The 18755-nt window shown below is 49.2% G+C and overlaps 1 protein-coding gene across 1 annotated transcript in view; it reads left to right on the forward strand.

The window, feature by feature from the left end:
- The window catches only part of ARID1A (AT-rich interaction domain 1A), a 1380737-nt gene that overhangs the window by 534707 nt on the left and 827275 nt on the right, over nt 1–18755 (forward strand). Inside the window, exons 5-6 of the mRNA XM_069622865.1 lie at nt 9729–9969; nt 10055–10303. Coding sequence (XP_069478966.1) covers nt 9729–9969; nt 10055–10303 — 490 coding nt within the window. The remainder of the gene's footprint in view (nt 1–9728; nt 9970–10054; nt 10304–18755) is intronic.

The raw sequence follows: 18755 nt of genomic DNA on the forward strand, positions 1-18755 counted from the left end.
TGATCCGGGTGAATTATTTTCGGGAGAACTCAAGCTCGTCTTTGTGCTAAGATGGTGGAATACATTTTTGCATCTCTATATAACACTGAGATGGGCCGATAACTTGCAGTTTGTTGGATCCCCGTCTGGTTTTAATAGGACGACAGTGGTGGCTGGGCTCATTTCCTCCATGACTTGACCACTGTCCCTTATATAGTTGAATAGGTGTGTTAGTGGACCAACCAGCACGTTTAGGAACGTTTTATAATAAGCATTGCGAAGACGATCCGGACCCAGGGATTTGTCCCCTTTCAAAGCGTTAATGACTCCCCTCACCTCCTTCTGATATGGGTGCTTCTAGCTCTTGTCTATCACTTTCAGTGAATTGCGGCAGTACTGTTTGTGCAAGAAATTTCATTTATGTCTCCCGTTGTAAGTTAACCCCTGATGTGTATGACGTAAAATGCATGCATAACTTCTGCTATCTCCTTCTTCTTTGTCATCCCCCCCCCCCCCCCCTCGGCGTTTTAATTGGTTAATGCGTTTGTGGTCCTTCTTCCTCTTCAGTTTGGCTGCTAACAACTGATTGGCTTTGTCCACTTTTATATAGTACATTTGTTTTGAGAAGGAGTTGTGCATATTCATCCGCGTAGTGAGCCTCTAATGCGGCTTTAGTTTGAGTTCCCGCCAGGCCTTTCGGGACTTTGTCTTTATATTGGGCTTCGGCTATTTTTAATCTTGTTTCTAATTCTTGCCTCTCCTTTTCTTTCCTATTTTAAGAGGTTCGCTGTGTGTGCAATACATTCACCCCGAACTACAGCCTTGCTGGCATCCCATAGTATCCCCCAGTTAATCCCTGGCGTGGTGTTTTCTGTGAAATAGTTCTTTAGCACCTGTTCTATATCTGTTCTAAGTGCCAAATCATTCAATGGCAGTTCATTTAGGCACCATGGTTTACGAGTTTGCAGCTTCGGGTGCAGCATTTCCATGGTCATAGAGACGGGGGCATGGTCCGATGTACACCGTACCCCTATTTCTAACCATGTGATATGTGAGATGGCTGCATCCGAAACTAGGATCATATCGATTCGGGAAAACCCTTTATGTACTGCTGAATAAAAGGTGTAGGCCTTCTCCTGTGGATGAAAAAAACGCCCGATTTCTATTAGCTGTAGGTCTCTAAGGAATTGAGCCAGGGCTTTTCTATTCTCATTATCGCTGGGAGAGTTTTATCCATTCGGGCGTCCATTACGCAGTTAAAATCTCCCCTATTTGGATCCGCCTCTTCCCCATTCTGCAATTATTCGGAGTAGCTCCAGCAGGAACCGATCCTGCTTTTCATTGGGAGGGTAGATCGCCACCATGGTCACTTGTTGGTCCATTAAAGTGCCCCCCACAATGAGGTATCTCCCTACTGGGTCTTATTTTACATACTGCTTCTCAAAGCGGACCCCTTTCGCAATGAGGATTCCCACCCCTCTTTTTCGTCCCACTTGAGGCCAGGCATTGCTTTGGGAAGACTTTGTGTCTTAGTCAATGTTCATCCTCTGGGAGCAAGTGGGTTTGTTGCATCCACACCACTGAGGCTTACAGTTCCTCCAGCCGTATCATAATTGATCTTCTTTTTATTGGGGAGTTTAGCCCTTGAACATTAAGTGTAACAAAAGTTAGGCCAGCCATATCTGGAGTTGTGCAGCATATTCTTAGTCCATCCCTTTTCCCGCAAACACCCTTGGGTACCGCATCTATGCAGTTTTTGTCCTCAACCCGAAAATTGGTATTGTATATAGTTTCCTTCCCTCCACTTTTCCTAACTCCCCCATAACTTTCAACCTTAACAGTTAACCTGAATTATCACAGTAACTAACCGGGACTAACTTTCCCAAGAACATGTGGATCTGTCTCCCCTTCCACCAGCCCACAACACCCCCCCCCCCCCCCCACTGCAGCCCTGTCCCTGCATTATTTATTTCAGCCCTCAATGGTGTGTCCCTTAAATGAGAACCGATCTACTCATTTTTCCCGGCTGTTCACCACTACAGGGCTGTCGTTCAGACCTCCCTATGTCCAAATAATGACTCAAAATTTATAGTCATCTCTTATCCCTCTCGTGTGAGCTCTTCATGTCGAGTCTTTCTCCTTATGTTCTTTAATACGACCTCTTGGGCAAGGTCGTGCTGGTTTCCATTGCTCTCTCTCCCAAGTGTCGCTTTCTCTAGGATGATCTGAGGGGATCTTTCCTCCCGCATCACCTTCACTTCTTTCCTCTTCTCGCATGAGTTCTTCCAAGTCGTCGTCTTTCGTGATGGTGTATCGCTGCTCTTTCCATTCAAATCCAAGTCCATTCGGGAAGATCCACCGGTACTGGATTTTCTTTCTCAGCCAGTCTGTTACTACCCTAAAATGCTTCCTCTTGTAAAGTGGCTTGCGCCAGATCTTGGTAGAGCTGAATGGATGCCGTTTGAAATCGGATGGGACCTGTCCTGTGAGCCGCCTGCATGATGTCTCTTAGTTGGTACAAATGTACTCTGGTTAGCACATCAGGAACCAAATTCCTATTGATTTGGTAGGTAGAATAGACCATGGGAGTTCCATCTAGTATTGTCTCTCGTTTTCCAAGCCCAATATTTGTTGAAATAGCTCTGTTACTGTTTGCTGTAGCTCAGAGTCTGGAATCGACTTAGGAATGCCTCGGATCCGTATATTATTGCGCTTCGATCTATTTTCGGCATCCTCTTGTTTGCTTTGGACTCGCTCCAACTGTTGCTCCAACTCCTGAACTCTTCTAGTTAGTACATCTGGCTCATGTCCCTGCTCCACCAGTGTTGTCTCGGCTTCATCCATCTGCTTTCCTACTGCTGTAATTCCTATATTGAGGTCGGCTATTGACTTGGCCAGGTCAGAGGCACTATCTTTAATGTCTTTTTTTTAGCTCCTGTAGCATCTCCAGCAAATCAGATTTGCACAGAGGCGGGTCCTCTTGTGTCGGCGTGTCTCTTGCGAGAGGGGAATGTACCTGAGCGGTTGTTTGCTGCAGGTTGCATTTCTGGGTATCCGCAGCTTGTATAAGGGCTTTGATGTCCCCAGATCATGATCCTTTCTGCTTCTGCCCCTGTTTAGCTATGTTGTTCGTTGCAATTAAGATACGAGGTTCCAGGTCTTGTTTATAACTTGTGCCTGGCTCCAGAGTTCATCCTTAGCTTTGGCTTGTTAAGACATCTCGAACTGAAAGGCTCTGGGAGCTCCCCGTTCGTTCTTGGGTGTGGGGATTGTCACCACCCTGCTCGGTGCTTTATGGCTGTAAGGGTGTGTTTCTTCCAATGTAGGCGTTTCCAGGGTCCCCAGACACCGGCTCACTCTTGGCATATGCTCCGTATGGCCTTGCTCCTCTTGTTGCATCAATGGGCATTCATTGGGTTTTTAATAAGGACCCTACAAGCTCCTATGATCTCTTGCCAACCGCCATTGCATTAGTTCCTCGCCACACCCTCTTCTTCCAGCTGCGCCCTGCTCAGGTGAGGCTTGCTGCCTCAGATTTCCATTCAACGCCTTTGTGCTTGTCTTACATCCCCTTCTCAGGGTGCTTCTATATATAATCAACCCTGGATGTCAATCTGCATATGCTGGGTTAATGCTGTGTCGATTTGCTGGTCCTGACCTCCCGGGTTTCAGTATTGCCGGAGTCTTCTCTCCTCGCCCCCTCCTTCGCTGTCTTTTGCCTCAGTTATGGTCTTCCCCCCTCCACGTCTCCTTACTTTGATCGGTGGGCGAGGCGCAGTTCTCTCCACCAGTAGCGTTCCATCTAACTTCACTCTTCTGGGAGTGGGACCGAGGCATCACCGATATCTCCTACATACAGGGCCACCCACTCTTTCGTACCTTTCCAGGCGGCATCTGCCCTTCTCTTGCTTCCGCTCGCTCGTCTTCTCAGGCTGTCTCAGCGCCTTGCTGTCTGCGCGCCGGTTGCCTCAATCACTCCCGGCTCTTTGTTGCCGTCGACGTAGTTTCACCCGCACGGATGGGGGAGGTGGAAGAGCAGCATACCGCCTTCAGCATCCACATCTGTAAGGATTTTGTCGTGCGACCTGATCGCTCACTTGGGCTTGATGTCCTCTGCCTATTTTTCTTCCATCAAGGAGCTCTCACAATGCCTTCACCAGCTGCCGCGTAATCTGGCCAGGCTCCGGCTTTCTTCTCCGCATTCTTCTACCTCTGAGTGGATGGCAGCCGCCATCTTGGTGGGAGGTCGGATCCGTGGAACAACTTCGTCTCAAACCTTCACCAGTGTATCTCACCGCCTCATTTTCGCTTATTTTGGTACTTCAGACGTTCATGGTTGTGCAAATCATTTCTGCAGGGATTTAGGTGTCCCGAAAAGGGGGGTTTGGGCCTCGGGCGGAAAGGGACAAATGAGCTTACCGAGAAGCCATCTGTCTGTGTTCTCGGCTGGCCACGGCCCCAACCTTTACTTTTTGCAGTGAAGTCTCAAGCTTCACTACACTGTCTTTTGCTCATCTGTTATGGGGGAAACTGATATCTCCTTCAGGCTGTCAGTACTGGGAAACATTGTTTCCCTTAGTCTTGTTACTTAGTTACTACTTTTAGTAACTTATCACTTGTGGTAATTATTTATCATTGTACAATGCAGTGCAATGGGTTGCACTTTTGCCCTAGAATAACACTTGGAGGATTTTTGCTTACTCTGTGTGCTAAATGGACGCGCTGGTGGCGCACCTTTATTTGGTGCTTTTCGTTTTAGCCTTACCACATTTACCGCCTAACTGTAGCTAGTGACCAAACATGGCCATGCCGCAAGTTATTTTGCTTGTCCTTTAGCCATCTTGTCTATTAGCCTTCTTCCTGGCCTACAAGGCCAGGAAAATCCTTATATGGACTTCCAGAGCCTGGGAACGCAGAGGCTTTTGGCAGACTACTGGAGGGCTATGTGTGTTTACTGGCAGGATGCGGGCTGGGACTATCTGGTCCCAATCCACAAACTGGTTTGTGTGTCAGTGATATGCATGAGTGTTCCCACCAGTGGTCCTGATTGGACCACTGCTAGGGTGTGTTTGGGGATAGTTCTGCTATTGGCTAGTTTGAGTTTTTACTCTTGCCTGGCTTTTGGGATAAGTGGAGGACGCCTGCACCAACTCAAAGATCCTGGAGAAACCTGAAGGAGCGAAGACTCCTGTCCAGCTGTGAGTGCCATGAGCAGACCGTAAACCCATATGAAGGAGGCCTGGTGACAAACCTCTGCTGCTGTCCTGGAAGAACCCTGTCTTGCTATTGATCTTTAGCGGTCCTGTAAGGGAGATGCGACCCGTGTAGTGGAGGGAACATCCATGCCTGATGTCTGCTCATTACCCTGCGAAGAAGGGCCTTCAGAAGTGCTCCAGGACTGCCCTGTGGCTGACCAGCTCTGTGTTTGGGCTGCTGTGCTACCGACATCGCTGTTCTGCGTTGAGGCCTGGAACTTGAGGGATCCTGAGTTTGCCCTACAAGACTTACCTCAGTGAAATTTTGGAGTCCTAGCATCAAGGGGACCCGAGATGGGACAAAGTCTGACCGTGACAAGCGACTCCCTTTGCGTCGCCGTGCTATGGTGACCACCGTCCGGAACGGCTTACCTGAGTCGGGTCCAGTCCTGAGAAGAGTCCTGCACCGTGTTTTGTTGTATTCTGCCACCGAGAGTGCTTGCACCAACCAAAGACCCCGACCGGCGATCAAGGATGGGGGGCTAGGGGGAATTGAGTTAGTGGTTCTTACCTCCCACTAAACTCTCTTGTTAAACGTTTTGCTAACTTTTCTAAAATTGTTACAATACTTTGGCTTTGCCATTGCTTGTGCTTCATAGCACAAGCCTTCTGAATGTTGGGGATACTTTCTTTAGTTAGAATAACTTGTCCTCTAACCCTTGGAATCGTTCACTGGACCCCAGAGACCCTACCTTCATTTTTACAGTGTTACAAACTGTGTCAGAACCTTTCCTGAAGTTCTGCGCATAAGTCCCCAGACAACTTAGGGATGGACTTTTGAAGCTAGGGCTAATTCTCTGTGGACCTGTAGTGTATACACATACTTTCCTTCACAGGGGTTTTATCCGTCTTCTACCCTACTCTAGTGACTGTATATATGTATTCTATTATTAGTGTTGTGTGGTAAGTCTACCCGTTAGTTCTTTATGGCCAAGGAACACTATGAAAAATTACTATTTGTATATCGGAAGACCTACATTACTCACAATAATTGTATTTCTGATGAATTGATCAGCTTAGATTCACATGCGCCCAACCTTCCTCCACTCTTGGAGTAGAAGGAACATAGACATCTTAAACCTTCTTTTCTTCTTTACTCATGCATTCTTTAAGGCTCCCTCACGGCAGACCAAAATAAAATGTTGGGACCTCGATGCGTGAAGGATTGTGGGTACACATGTCACGCTAGGGATAGTGTTAGTCACGCCCAGGTCAAAATCCCTTTTCGATCTTCGAAATTAAGATTCAATACTCCGCGATTACCACTAGATGTCGGAAGATGGGCACAGCATGTGAATCTAAGCAGGTACAATCATCAGAAATCTGATTGCTGTGAGTAATGTATGTCATACTATGGAGCCATCTCTCATATAGGGCTGTAGTTTATTTTTTACTGTAGGATTGTCAAGTCATCAGTAACATCAGGGGATATCTTGTTAAATAAAGTGCATCAGGTAGCAGCCATCATGTATTCATCCTCTAATTCAGATTGATCTGGCACTAGTGGAGCACGCCATCAACTGACACACCCATGATTCCATGCATCAAACTACTCCATCTCATGCCCAATCAATCACACAGGCTATTACGTAAGATTCTACAGGGTCATAGCACAATTCCATTAAAAAGAAGTTTGCAAGCTTGGCGGCCCCAATAGCCTTCGAGGGAAGCTGACACACAGACTGCTGGTGTTACTTTAGAATTTAGAGGTTATCGTTGCTCCTCCGATCACTTGACCGCTTTCTATTAACCCTCACTCACAGGAACACAAGGTTTTGTGCTGATTAATGGACATGTGGTGGGTTCTAGTGAACCGAACCCCATGCAGAATGCGTTAAGGTGCCCATGCATCACTGCAGTACCATAATTTCTCATAAATGGTATGCATTTTAAGGTGTTACAAATGGGCAAGTAGAACACCTAGACGGCTCTCCCTAAGTTTGATATGAGATCGGCTAGTCATATTTCAGCAGTGCACATAGCCTACCATACTGAATGTGACTCTAGGAATATATGGGTTAATCTCATGAGGTAGGTAAGGTGTCAAACTGGGTGGACATCCCTCAACGTTGTCTAATTATGAGAGTACAGACCACTCCCTTAGAGCCACCAACAGGACACTTTCAGATTATTGGGAGGTCCTGTCTTATTTCACTAGTTGCTCTGCTAGATGACCAAGTTCACGCCTTCACTGTAGTTGTGGCTTTGATTACTTTCCCCACGGCAGCTGCCATTTCTTCATAGAACTTTTGAAAGGGTCACTGCATTATTGGAGGGTTTTGCAGCTTCCTTCCACTTTTAACGCTGGAAGAGAATATCCGTTCTGGAAGAATAAGAATGTGCAACAGGTAGCTTGGTCAATTTGTTAACATCGTAAGTCTGCAGAGCTATAAAGTATCAGCAATATTAATCTTTCACATGATATTTCCTTGTGTAATGTTAAAGGTTCTTATACTGCGCACTGTCACCTCCCGCATGGTTTCTTGGTGCTCTGGTGGATTTTTAAAGCAAAGGGGGAGGATAAGTTAGTAGCACTGAGGGGGAGGAGGAGTGTGAGGGCTGTGATTTTGGCAGCTTCAGTTCGGTTGACACCATTCGCTGAGCATTGATGTCTTTCGGTTGGTAGCCACATGTACTGTTGGATGGGGCTATGTTTTTTTTTATTTCGTTGTTCTATAGTGAAGTGTGTGCGGTTTGTTGTGCTGTAGAGGTATGGGTGGTGTTTAGTACAGAGTTTTAGAGGTGTATGCAGAAGGGTGTGTTTTTAGTAGGGTTGGCTAGTGGTAGTACCATTTCCGTTCCCTGCTGGTATGACTAACTGTGGACCATAATCCCCTCCCCTGTCGTACATTCTGGTGTGCTGCACTTACCACCCCTACGATGTATGCAGAAGTGTGGGTCTTTCGTAGGGTTATTTAGTGGCAGTACCTTTTCTACCCACTTGTGTTCCGACTAAGTGTCGTCCATATCCCTTTCCCTTTTGTACATTTTGGTGTGCAGCAATTAGCACCCCCAGAGGTTGCTCCAGCTAGGGAATGAACTCCTAGATTTGAGACATGGGAGCTGTATGAGAACACCTACAACTGGGACACAGCGCTGAGGAGAAACGCCCACAATTCGCAAAGAAGCAGCAGTGGGAAAGCACCTAGAGCTGGAACACAGCCGTAGTAAGGAAACACCTAGAGCTTAACCATATTGCTAGAGGGACATCACCTAGAATTGGATAAACACAGCAATTGGAGAAACACTTGGAAGTGGAATAGAGCAGCTAAGGGAGGAAACCCTAGATTTGAAACACTGGAGAGCAGTATGGAGATCCCTAGAACTGGCACACAGTGCTGGAGGGGGGAAAACACCTACATTTGAGATACAACAGCAGGTAGAAAAATTTGATTTGAGATGCCTGGCAAGTGGGATGCAACTGCTACATTAGATACAGCAGTTAGTAGAAAACATTTATTTTATTTATTTTTACATTTATAAAGCGTGCAAAAGCCCTCAGGCATCAAGGCGTTGTTACAACCAGTTGCATACAAACAAGAGTCTGCATCTTACTTAGATTTGAGATACCTTGCAAACGGAGAAAAAGACCAGTAGGTCGAAAAACAATTGGATTTGAGATAACTGGCAAATGGGGAGTAAATGCCCAAATGCGACAGACAGCAGCACATGTAGAACCACCTACAATTGGGACACAGCAATGATTGGAATACTACTTGCTAGCTGGCTAGCATTGGCGTGCTATGTTATGTAAGTTAACAAGAGTCCTAGCGTTGTTATGGAATACAGTAATTGTGAACACTGGCAAACGGGGACTTGAGCTGCTTCTTCGGGAGCTGCCCTTTTCCTTGGGGCCCTTACCCTGCGGTTCCCCCTGGCAGAGGCGCCTTGGAGGGTATCTTAAAGGCAGTGGGGCCCAATCACAGAAAAGGGCCTGGATGGCAGGGGGAAAGGCCGGCAAGGGGATGGTGCAAATGGAGAGTAGGATGCGTAGAGCGCATGATAAGCAAATGCACTAACCAGAGTTTCAAAAGTCTGCTGAAATGCTGGCTAAATGCAGCAATCACTCCGACTGGCACTGCAGGACATCGCTTCTGTGCTTGTATTAAAAGGCTGAGGTTGAAGACCTAGAAGCAGTACATAGCACATGTTGCCTTGCCTGTTGCGATGGAGAACCGACTCCCCTTCATCCAGTCGCAGCAATTCCTGCTCTGCTTTCTACTTTTATCCTTCCACTGGTCTCTCTCCTCGCCCAGCCCAGTGTATGCACTGCTGCAATAGAATACAACTTCTGTATTGTGGGGCTGAAGGCACTCCCTTCTGGGCAAGATGGGTACTGTCTAATTTGGCCTTTGTATGCTATTATTAGTAGATGAGTATAATGCTCATTATAATACTGTCTGAATTGCCGGCTGCAGCCTATGTGGTTGCTGACTGATACTCTGCATGCTAATAAATGCCATTGCCCAATTTCCCCTGTCTCTTCTTTTGTAGGACTTGTCGGGTTCCATTGATGATCTACCAATGGGAGCAGATGGAGCATTGAGCCCCGGTGTGAGCACTTCTGGGATTTCCAGCAGTCAGGGGGAGCAGAGTAACCCTGCACAGTCTCCTTTCTCTCCTCACACATCACCCCACCTCCCTGGCGTGCGAGGACCTTCTCCTTCCCCAGTGGGATCGCCTGTGAGTGTCGTTCAGTCTCGTTCTGGGCCTCTCTCGCCAGCTACTGTTCCAGGTAATGGTTTGCGTATACACTGTCTGGAATGAGCCTTTGCCTGCTGTTTTGCCATGCGAGTAATGCATCTTCTTTAATGTTTCAGTCAGTCAGATGCCTCCACGGCCACCCAGTGTCCAATCTGAAAACATCATGCACCCCTCTATGAACCAGTCCATGAACTCATCCATGAACTCATCTATGAACTCATCAATGAATCCATCAATGAACCCTTCAGTGAACTCCTCGTCTATGAACCCCTCGTCTATGAACACCTCTTTGAACCAGTCAATGAGTCCTATGAATTCTTCTATGAACCCCAACATGAACCAGTCAAGCTTAAATCAGGATCGAGGTGAGCTTGTTCGATCCCCAGAGCAGGGGTAAAAATAAAGTTGTTGGTGACCAAAGTTGCAGCTTTTTCATCTGATGTCCAAATGTGAGCTGGTGCGACAGGTAGATTGTATGTGCAATCTTTACAGGTCTAAGAGGTTGATTGTGATGATCTGGAGGCTCTTCAATATTGCATTGCTGGACATATGCCAAGGCTTGTCTTAGAGAAGTCGAGTGTAAAGCTGATTGGCATAGTGTAGTATCCACAGTGCACATGTGTTTTCACTTTTTGGCTAGGCATTTTGGGCCAGGCTTGCTATAAAATGGCAGGGCACCATCTCGTCCTTCCCACCTACCTCCTTGACCCTCACCCTCCTCACATGCTGGATTGGTGCTGCTGGGGGTCATGATACCTGGAACAGCAGCACCAAACTAAGGCCTCAACAAAGTGAGAAGAAGTTTTTTCTGCTTCCGACCTCGCTTGAGCGAGGACCCCTGCCTCAAGTGATTCATGGCCTTTAGACCCTGTACCTTCCTGAGGGCGCTTTCTCTTCCAGTTTGCCTGTTCGCCTGGTGCTATGCTTCGACCAACAGCTACACCCACGTAAGGTGGGTGCTTAACTGTTGGATCTCGCCAATGCTGTATTTTGCTGCACTTGTCTTTTGCCTCCTAGAGTGTTGCCAATTTGAGTTTGTTACGTTGAATCTCGCTACTTTTCTATTGTGTCCCACTTGCATCTTGCTTCTCAGAGTGCTCCTAATGTAGGTTTGCCAATGTGAATCTCACCAAAGTCGTATTTCGTCACACTTGCATTTTGCCCCCTGACTGTTCCCAATCCTGGTTTGCTACTTTGAATCTCACCATTGCGACACTCGGCCACACTTCCTTATCCGTGGGTGCCCAAGACAAGGCCAAGAACCGTAAGTCAAAGTCCACCGGGGTCCCAGCGGAAGCGGATGCCAAGTTGGATAGGGTGCGATCGACATCACCCTCCTCCACTGCCAGCTGGCAATCGAGCTCCCCCTCCAAAAGGAAATCTACCTCCGCTAATCTGTGGGAGAAGTCAAAGAAGCTGCGGATGGAGAAGGCTGAGCTGCCCAAGCAGGCACAAGCAGTGCAGCTTAAGACGTTGTCCACGATAGAGCTGGTGGCTAAGGGAGCTGACCCTGCGAAGGTAGCCCCCACATATCCTTGTCCCGAGTTGCGACAGTGACTTTGGCAAAGTCTGCTGGCATGACAGAAGGGGGGGAAACTGGCACAGGCCCCTGTTCACGCCCCACAGGGGGGTAAGCGAGGAGGCCTCGAAACAGCCCTCCCAGGCCGTGGCACAAACCATGGAGGTCTCGTCCAGACGAGGACCAGGCGTCCTTGCGCATGGTCCACTAGGACGACTGGGATGATGGCGCAGGGCCTACTTTTCCCATTCTGCCAGCTCAGCCGAGGGATGTGTCTCTGGACATTGTCGACCCTTCACACCTTGGTATCGGAGGTCCAGAAGATGACACCGGGCCCGGTTCCAGTAGTCCCCCAATCCCCCGTTCAGCCTTCAACAATGAAGAGTAAGTGTCATCCGTCCCCATTTCAGCCTACATATCCGCTTTGGGCCCTTCTCCCCCAGCAGAACCAGACAGGGGTACAGATATGGCTACGACTAGGATATTGTCGCGTTGAGCGGTGAGTCTCCGCATATGGATGCGACAGCTAGGGCGTCTTCACCGTACGAGGTATGATTGCCAGGGGATCTGAGCTTTTTCAGCTTGTGCCAGAATCAACCAGGAAGGAGGGCTTCTATTAACAGAGGCGCGAGGCCAGGAGGAAGACAATCATGGTGGTGCCTCTTCTGGATGACTTGTGGGAAGAGGGCCTGGCTTCACGTCTCCAGCCAAACAGGATAGGCTGGAGAAGTATCGGGTGCCGGACTTCGCACCCAAGTGCCTGAGGTCGCAACCATCGCCGGATTCAATGGTGGCGGCGCGAGGATACGCTCGGCTAACCAGTTGTCTTCGGTCCCTCCGGACAGAGAGGGGAAGAAGTTGGACGCTATGGGAAGGTAGGTGATTTACACCACAGCGGCCACTCTCAAGGCTGCAAACGCACCAGCGATCCTAGTCTGGTGCGACAAGGAGCTGTGGCACAAGCTGGGCCCTATTCTAGAGTTCCTCCAGAGGCGATAATAGGATGGAGGCTATCGCTCTTTTCCAGGAGGGGGGGGGGGGGGGGAGTTACGTCCAGTCACGCCATTACAGTGGCAATGTTGGACGTCGCTGACGCAGGGTTCCGGCAGATGTTATTTGGCATTTATATAGTGCTCTATATATCATTGGTATAACCTCAAAGCGCTTGTGGGTTGAACGCCTTTGGGGAATGAAGTCCAGGTCAGTTGAGAGAGTAGGGTGTCCTAGGGTGCACTCATGTGCACAGCTGATGCGATTGCCTGATGGTAGTTGCATCCTAGCATTGGGTGTGGTGATATTGAGATCCGTGGAATGTGTGCAGTCTGGAGGTTGGTCTCCGAGACTGTATTCTGGCTGCGTTAGGCCTGTGTTGGACACTTATGTGTGCAGGTAGGCAGATTTTTCGTGGGGTATAGCTGCGTTCTAGCAGGATGTTGAGGAGTTCATGGAGTATTGTTCGTATGTGAGCAGCTAGGCCGAAATTGATAGAGGGGTGTAGCTGCGCTCTATAGTGTGTTGATGTAGAGTAGAGAGTGAGCATATTGATGGGAGAGGGGAGTGTCTGGAATGAAGGTTTTATTCTTATGAGCCCACTCTTCCGGATTTCATTTGCTCATTGTGCAATTGCTGCGTTTATGGTGACCTTATTAGTGACTTAATAGTCGCTTTCAGTGGTGTCATTGCTTGGTATCTCCTTGAACATTTGTCTGCAGGTTGCAAGGTCTCAGTGGCCTTAGATGGTCTTAATCTGGAAAGAGCCAGGTTTTTAGAGCTTTGCGGAAGGCCATGGTAATCATGGGTTTGTCGTATGAGTGAGTTCCACAGAGTTGGGGCAAAGGTTGAGAAGGCGGATCCTCCCAAACCAGCAGAATTGGAAGTTGGAAACACTAGTAAGAGTGCAGTGCTTGATCTTGGGGTGCGTGATGGGAGGTAGGGTTTTATCTGCTCTTGTAGGTACGTTGGGCCGGTCTTGTGCACTGCTCATTGGGTAATGAATAGGGTTTTGAAGGTGGCCCTTCATCCGACGGAGCCAGTGGAGGGAGAGGAGAGCGGGGGAGATGTGGTCTTTGTCCCAGGGTGAGAAGGAGTTTGGCGGCAGCCTTTTTGGCCTCTTTCGATTTTAAGTTGGTATGCTGGTGCTCCCAGGTATGCGTTGGCATAGTCCAGTCTCGACATAACAGACTGAACGGCAGCAAGTTTGTTGGGATAGGTGAGGTAAGGAAAAATGCATCTAAGGAGTTTGAGGTGGTAGTCGCAGGATTTTGATACATTATTGATCTGACAGGAGAGGGTTAGGCCCGAGTCCATATTGCAGCCAAGGGCTTGGACTATTTTGGAAGGGGGAACCCAAAAAGGAGGGGGGGGGAGCATGGGAGCGATTGCGGGAGAAGGGCAGCATTGCTGCACACCATGATTTCAGTTTGATCAGGGTACAGAAGGAGGTGGTTACTTCTCATCCATTGGTCAATATCACTGAGACATGCTTCAAGGTCGGGACGTGAGTTGGTGCTTGTTTTGGGAATTCTTAGGATAATTTGGGCATCGTTGACGTAGTTGTAACAGGAGAGGTTGTGTGATTCCCGGTGGAGTGGTTAGATGGAGGTTGTAAAGGAGAGCAGAGAGGCAGGCCCCTTGGGGGTACTCCAGTGTTCACCGCGCAAGCAATTGAGAAAAAAGGGGAGAGGAAGGCAATTTTGTTTCCTGTTGCTGAGGAAGGAGGCAATCCGTTTGAGTCCCGAGCCATGGATTCCTAGGGAGGGGAGCTGGTCAAGGAGGATTGAATGGTTAACTGTCAAATGCTGCTGATGGAGAAAGGAGAATCAGTGCTGTGCAACCCTAGGAGTCTGCCGCAACCTGGAGATCATCCCAGATCGAGATCAGAGTGGTTTCAGTTGCATGGTGCAGTCTGAAGCCTGATTTTGCGGTGTTGAGGCGTTTGTTGGATTCTATGAAGCAGTTGAGCTGGGAGTTAGCAGTCTGGTCAATGAATTTCGGAAGAAATCTGGTGTTGTAGATCAACCTGTAATGCTTAGGGTCAAGGGGTCGAGGGATGCCTTTTCTAATAGTGGTTTGACATGCGCTACTTTAAAGGTTTCTGGAAAGGTGCCAGAGGTGAAGGAGTCCTTTAGAAGGGATCTTGCATGTTCTCCTGCGCAAGTACAGAAGAATACTTTTCAGAAGAGAGGCGGGGCAGGGGTAAATGGAGGGGGTTTGGGGGTTTATCCTGAGGGTCTGCTGCTGGATAGTAGGTCTAGGAACTCTCTGGAGATGGGTTGGAAGGAGTCTATGGTTGGCATAGTGGGCGTTGGCATCAGGAGGGGGTAGATGTAGGGCAGTGGGTGAGAGATGAACACTTTTTAAGTGTTGCCATCCTGTCCAGTGCTGTGTTGTAGAAATGTAGCGAAAGGGAGTCGCAGAGTTTGTGTGGGAATGGTTTGGTCAGATGTGCAAGTAGGTTTCACGAATTCGGAGATTATCTTGTGGAGGTCTTTGCTGCTGCTGCCACAGTTAAAAATGAGTTTATTGTAATAGGCTTTTTTGCACTTTCAGATCTCGGATTTGTAATTCTGGTGGTGGAGGGCGAACATTAGATCAGTTTTAGATGCTTGCCATTTACGTTCAAGAGTTATTTTGTTTTTTGAATGTCTTAAAGTGTGGCGTGAACCTTTTGGGGGACGGTACTTTGCGTGAGGCTGCGGGGTGTGAGGGGGTTAGGGAAATTAGTGATTCTTTAAGCCAGGAGTTAAAGGGATCAATGGTTAAGGGTCTACCAAAAGACAGCGTTCCTGAGGGACGGAGTGGCAGGGCTTCGACTAGGTCAGGTAATACCTTGACTTTGTTCCAGCATTTGTGATCAAAGGTGGGGGGAAAGAGGGGGATGTTGTAGGAGGTGCTGGTGGGTGGATAGAGAAAGGGATGGCAGAGTGGTCTGTCTAGATAAGTAGTTTGGGACTGGATATAGAGACGAGGTCATAGGAGCTGAAGATCGCATCAAGGGTGTGCCCACCTGAGTGTTGGACCAGTGGTATGTCAGGAGAGGTTGAGTGCATCAAGACTGTCTACCAGTGGTTGGGGTCATGGGATTGTTGGGCATATCTAACAAGATATTGAAATCTCCCAATAGTGAGAGTTGTGTGATCAACCGTAATGGTAGCTATTGAGTGACAGAGATTGTTGGCAAAATGTTTGTCGTATCCAGGGGGTCTGTAGATGAGTAGGAATCTGTAGGTGAGTGTTGATGGTAGGAAGAGTTTTACTAGAAGGGATTCACAGGAAGCGTTGCATGTCTGGGTTTCAACGAGAGTCCGAGAAATGAGGTTTGTAGAAGATTGCCACTCCGCCACCTCTGTAAGGTCTCTTGTGGGCGGTGAGCGAGTAGCCAGGGGGGGTAAGGCCTTATGCGCGACTGCTGCAAAATCGGAGAACCAGGTTTCAGTGATAAAAAGATAAAAGATGATGGGCCTGTTTCTTACGTCGGAGCTGGCATTGAAAAGGATGCATGCGACTTCATGAGGGGGGGAGGTTTTCGTGACGCTCATGGCTGGGAGTGCTCGGTAGACATTGGCTCCCTGTGAGATGGGAGGGGGGGTGGTAGGATCATTCTGGGTGGTCGAGAGTGACTGAGAGTGACTGAGGGGGGCAGTGCGGGGCTCTGGATACATGTGCACTTTGAGGGTTGGTTGGGAGGGTTAGGTTGATGGACAGCGGGAAGAGTAGGCGGTTGGTGGTAGGTCTGTGAGACGTGGTGGGGAGGATCAGGGAGGGGAGGGTGGAGAGTTGAGCACTTGGAGGTTTAGGCAAGTTTGTGGATCGAGTCTGGAGGGCCCTGGGGGTTTAGGTGTCCTGGGTGAGGAGTCTAGAGCAAGGGGGTGGAGGCGGGGAGAGGAGGCAGGAGAGGGTCTGAATGTAGGGGTAGTGGTAGTGGTAGGGGTGGGAATGGATGGGAAGTTGGACCGATGGAGAAGTCTTGAGGTATGGAGCTTTGAGGGAGATGGCCGGTCACTCGGGTTTTGGTGCCAGAGAAGTGTGAGAGAGGGTAGGAGGGTCAGAGGGAGAAGAGGATGAAGTGACTGTTCTAGAAAGGGTGAGCCGTTCTACTTCAGAGAAGGGAAAGGGTATGAAGGGAGATGAGAGGGTCTGTGGGCGGGGGTCGAGTAGGGGCTGAGGGGGGAGAGGGCGGCATTGGAGGTTGGGTGAGTTCTTCAGTGGGCACAAGGAGGGTGTGGTAGTGGCGGGGGACTCGTGATGTTTGGAGCGCCAGAGAGCTCCTCTGGCTTGGTGGGTGTATGGACGGGAAATGTGGGGTTGTTCTCAATAGATGCTAGGGGGAAGATGGATGTTGAGGTGTTCATGTGGGTTGAGGTGTGAGGGATGAGGGTTTGTGCTCCTCTGATCTTAGTTAGAGGTGGGGTGGTGGTTGGGAGGTGCGTGGGGGGGCGACAGTCAGATTGTATCGTTGTACAGGGGCACAGGACGTTGTTGGTGGCAACCTGATGTGGGATAAAGGGGGCCAGGGGTTCATTAAGTTGGGTGCTAGAGGGGAGATTATGCGCCGGGAGGGGTGAGTTATGGGGGGTGGGTATGGTGCAGAAAGGCCAGGAATGAGGAGGGGTAGGCGATGTGGTCTTTGTTGATGTTGTATCTCCATCCTGGAGGGGAGGTCAAGGGCAGCACCTAGCGTCTGATAGATCTGGATAGAGGGGAAGCCATAGATGTAATAGATGACCACAGTAAATGTACTGACCCTAGATGAAATACCAGCGCCTAGGTTTGGGACACCTGGATAGAGGGAGAATAGTACCAGGAGAATAGTAAATGTAGTAACAGAAAATGCAGATGGCCTAACACGGGGGCTTGGGGGGCACCAGTAAATGCAATAACAAACAATATGCAATAACCCTAGGGCGTACTGGCTAGTTAGGTGCAGAATATGGCTACTGGGGTAATTATTTAAGGCAGTATTTGGTTAGAGTTTGGACTAATAGCAGGAGGACTCAACAGGCGCGATTACAATGGGTTGCAATGAGTTTGGAGGTTTCGTGGAAGATCACGTAGGTGGTCTCCAACCTGGTCGGACACTTCTGGTTGACTGCTGCAGGCACCACAGGCTAACGTGGGCCAACACGGTCTGGAGCTGCCTGGTATCCTTTACCTTGGGACCTTCACCACAGGGACTGTACGGGCAGTGGCTGCCTTTGGTGGGTGCTCTAAGTTGGTTACTGAAGACCAATGAGGCCAGGGTGGCGGATGGGAATGAGGAAGTGGGTCGGGGTGGCTCGTGACTGGGAGGGGGGGGCCCAATCAGGGCTGGGGATTAGAAAATTAACACAAATCAAGTGGGGAGGGGGCAGTGTCTGCCTTAGTCAACAAGGCTGCATGAAGATTATAAATTTCCGTCAGGAAGTCCAGGCGAAGGAGTCGGACATGCCTTTCGACGGAGAGAAATTGTTTGGGAAGGTAGTCAACAAGTCCCTCCAGGCCATCGAGGTGGATACGGAGATGGCCTATTCCTTGGGCACTCTCCAAAAGCAGCGCTCTTCTTTTCGCTCCTCCAGGGGAAAGTCGAGCAAGTTTTCCAAAGGTTTCTCCTCTTTGTACCGGTAGCCTTCCAGATCTATGAACCAGGAAGCCTACAGAGGCCTACAGTAGCAGAGGTTAATTCCGTTGCCCGCAGGGCCGGACGCCGGCTCCGAAGCAGACCTGAAGCGGCCGGGACGTCAGGCCTCCACAAGTGCACCCCGATGGGTGGCCGGCTGAGTAGGTTTGTCAGCGAGTGGAAGATCACCACCGACAGATGGGTGCTGGAGGCTCTTGCCCAGGGATTCACCCTGGAGTTACTGCGCAGGTGTTTGCGGATTCCTCCGGTGTCCCGTCCGGAGCAGAACATCCCTCAGCTTGTGGAAGAGATACGGGCCATGCTGTGGAAAGGGCAATAGAGCTAGTACCCCAAAGACTCAAGGGCCCCAGGCTATTCCAGATACTTTCTGGTCAGAAAGAAGACTGGGGGCTGGAGACCCATCCTAGACCTAAGGCGACTCTACAAGTACTTAAAGTCCCAGAAGTTCAGGATGGGTGCGTTGCAGTATGTGCTCAGCCAACTGGAGTAAGGAAACTTCTTTACGTCGCTAGACCTGCAGGATGCCTAGTTCTGTGCCCCAATTCACAAGATACATAAAATGTTTCTGCATTTCGTAGTGCACGGTCAGCACTACCAGTTCAAGGCTCTGCCTTTCGGATTAAAGTCGGCCCCCAAAGTGTTCACAAAAAGCCTGGCACCGCAGGCGGCCCGCCTACGTCTA

This window comes from Ambystoma mexicanum, chromosome 11, assembly GCF_040938575.1.
Source record: "Ambystoma mexicanum isolate Mex_15411 chromosome 11, UKY_AmexF1_1, whole genome shotgun sequence".
NCBI classification, from domain to species: domain Eukaryota; kingdom Metazoa; phylum Chordata; class Amphibia; order Caudata; family Ambystomatidae; genus Ambystoma; species Ambystoma mexicanum.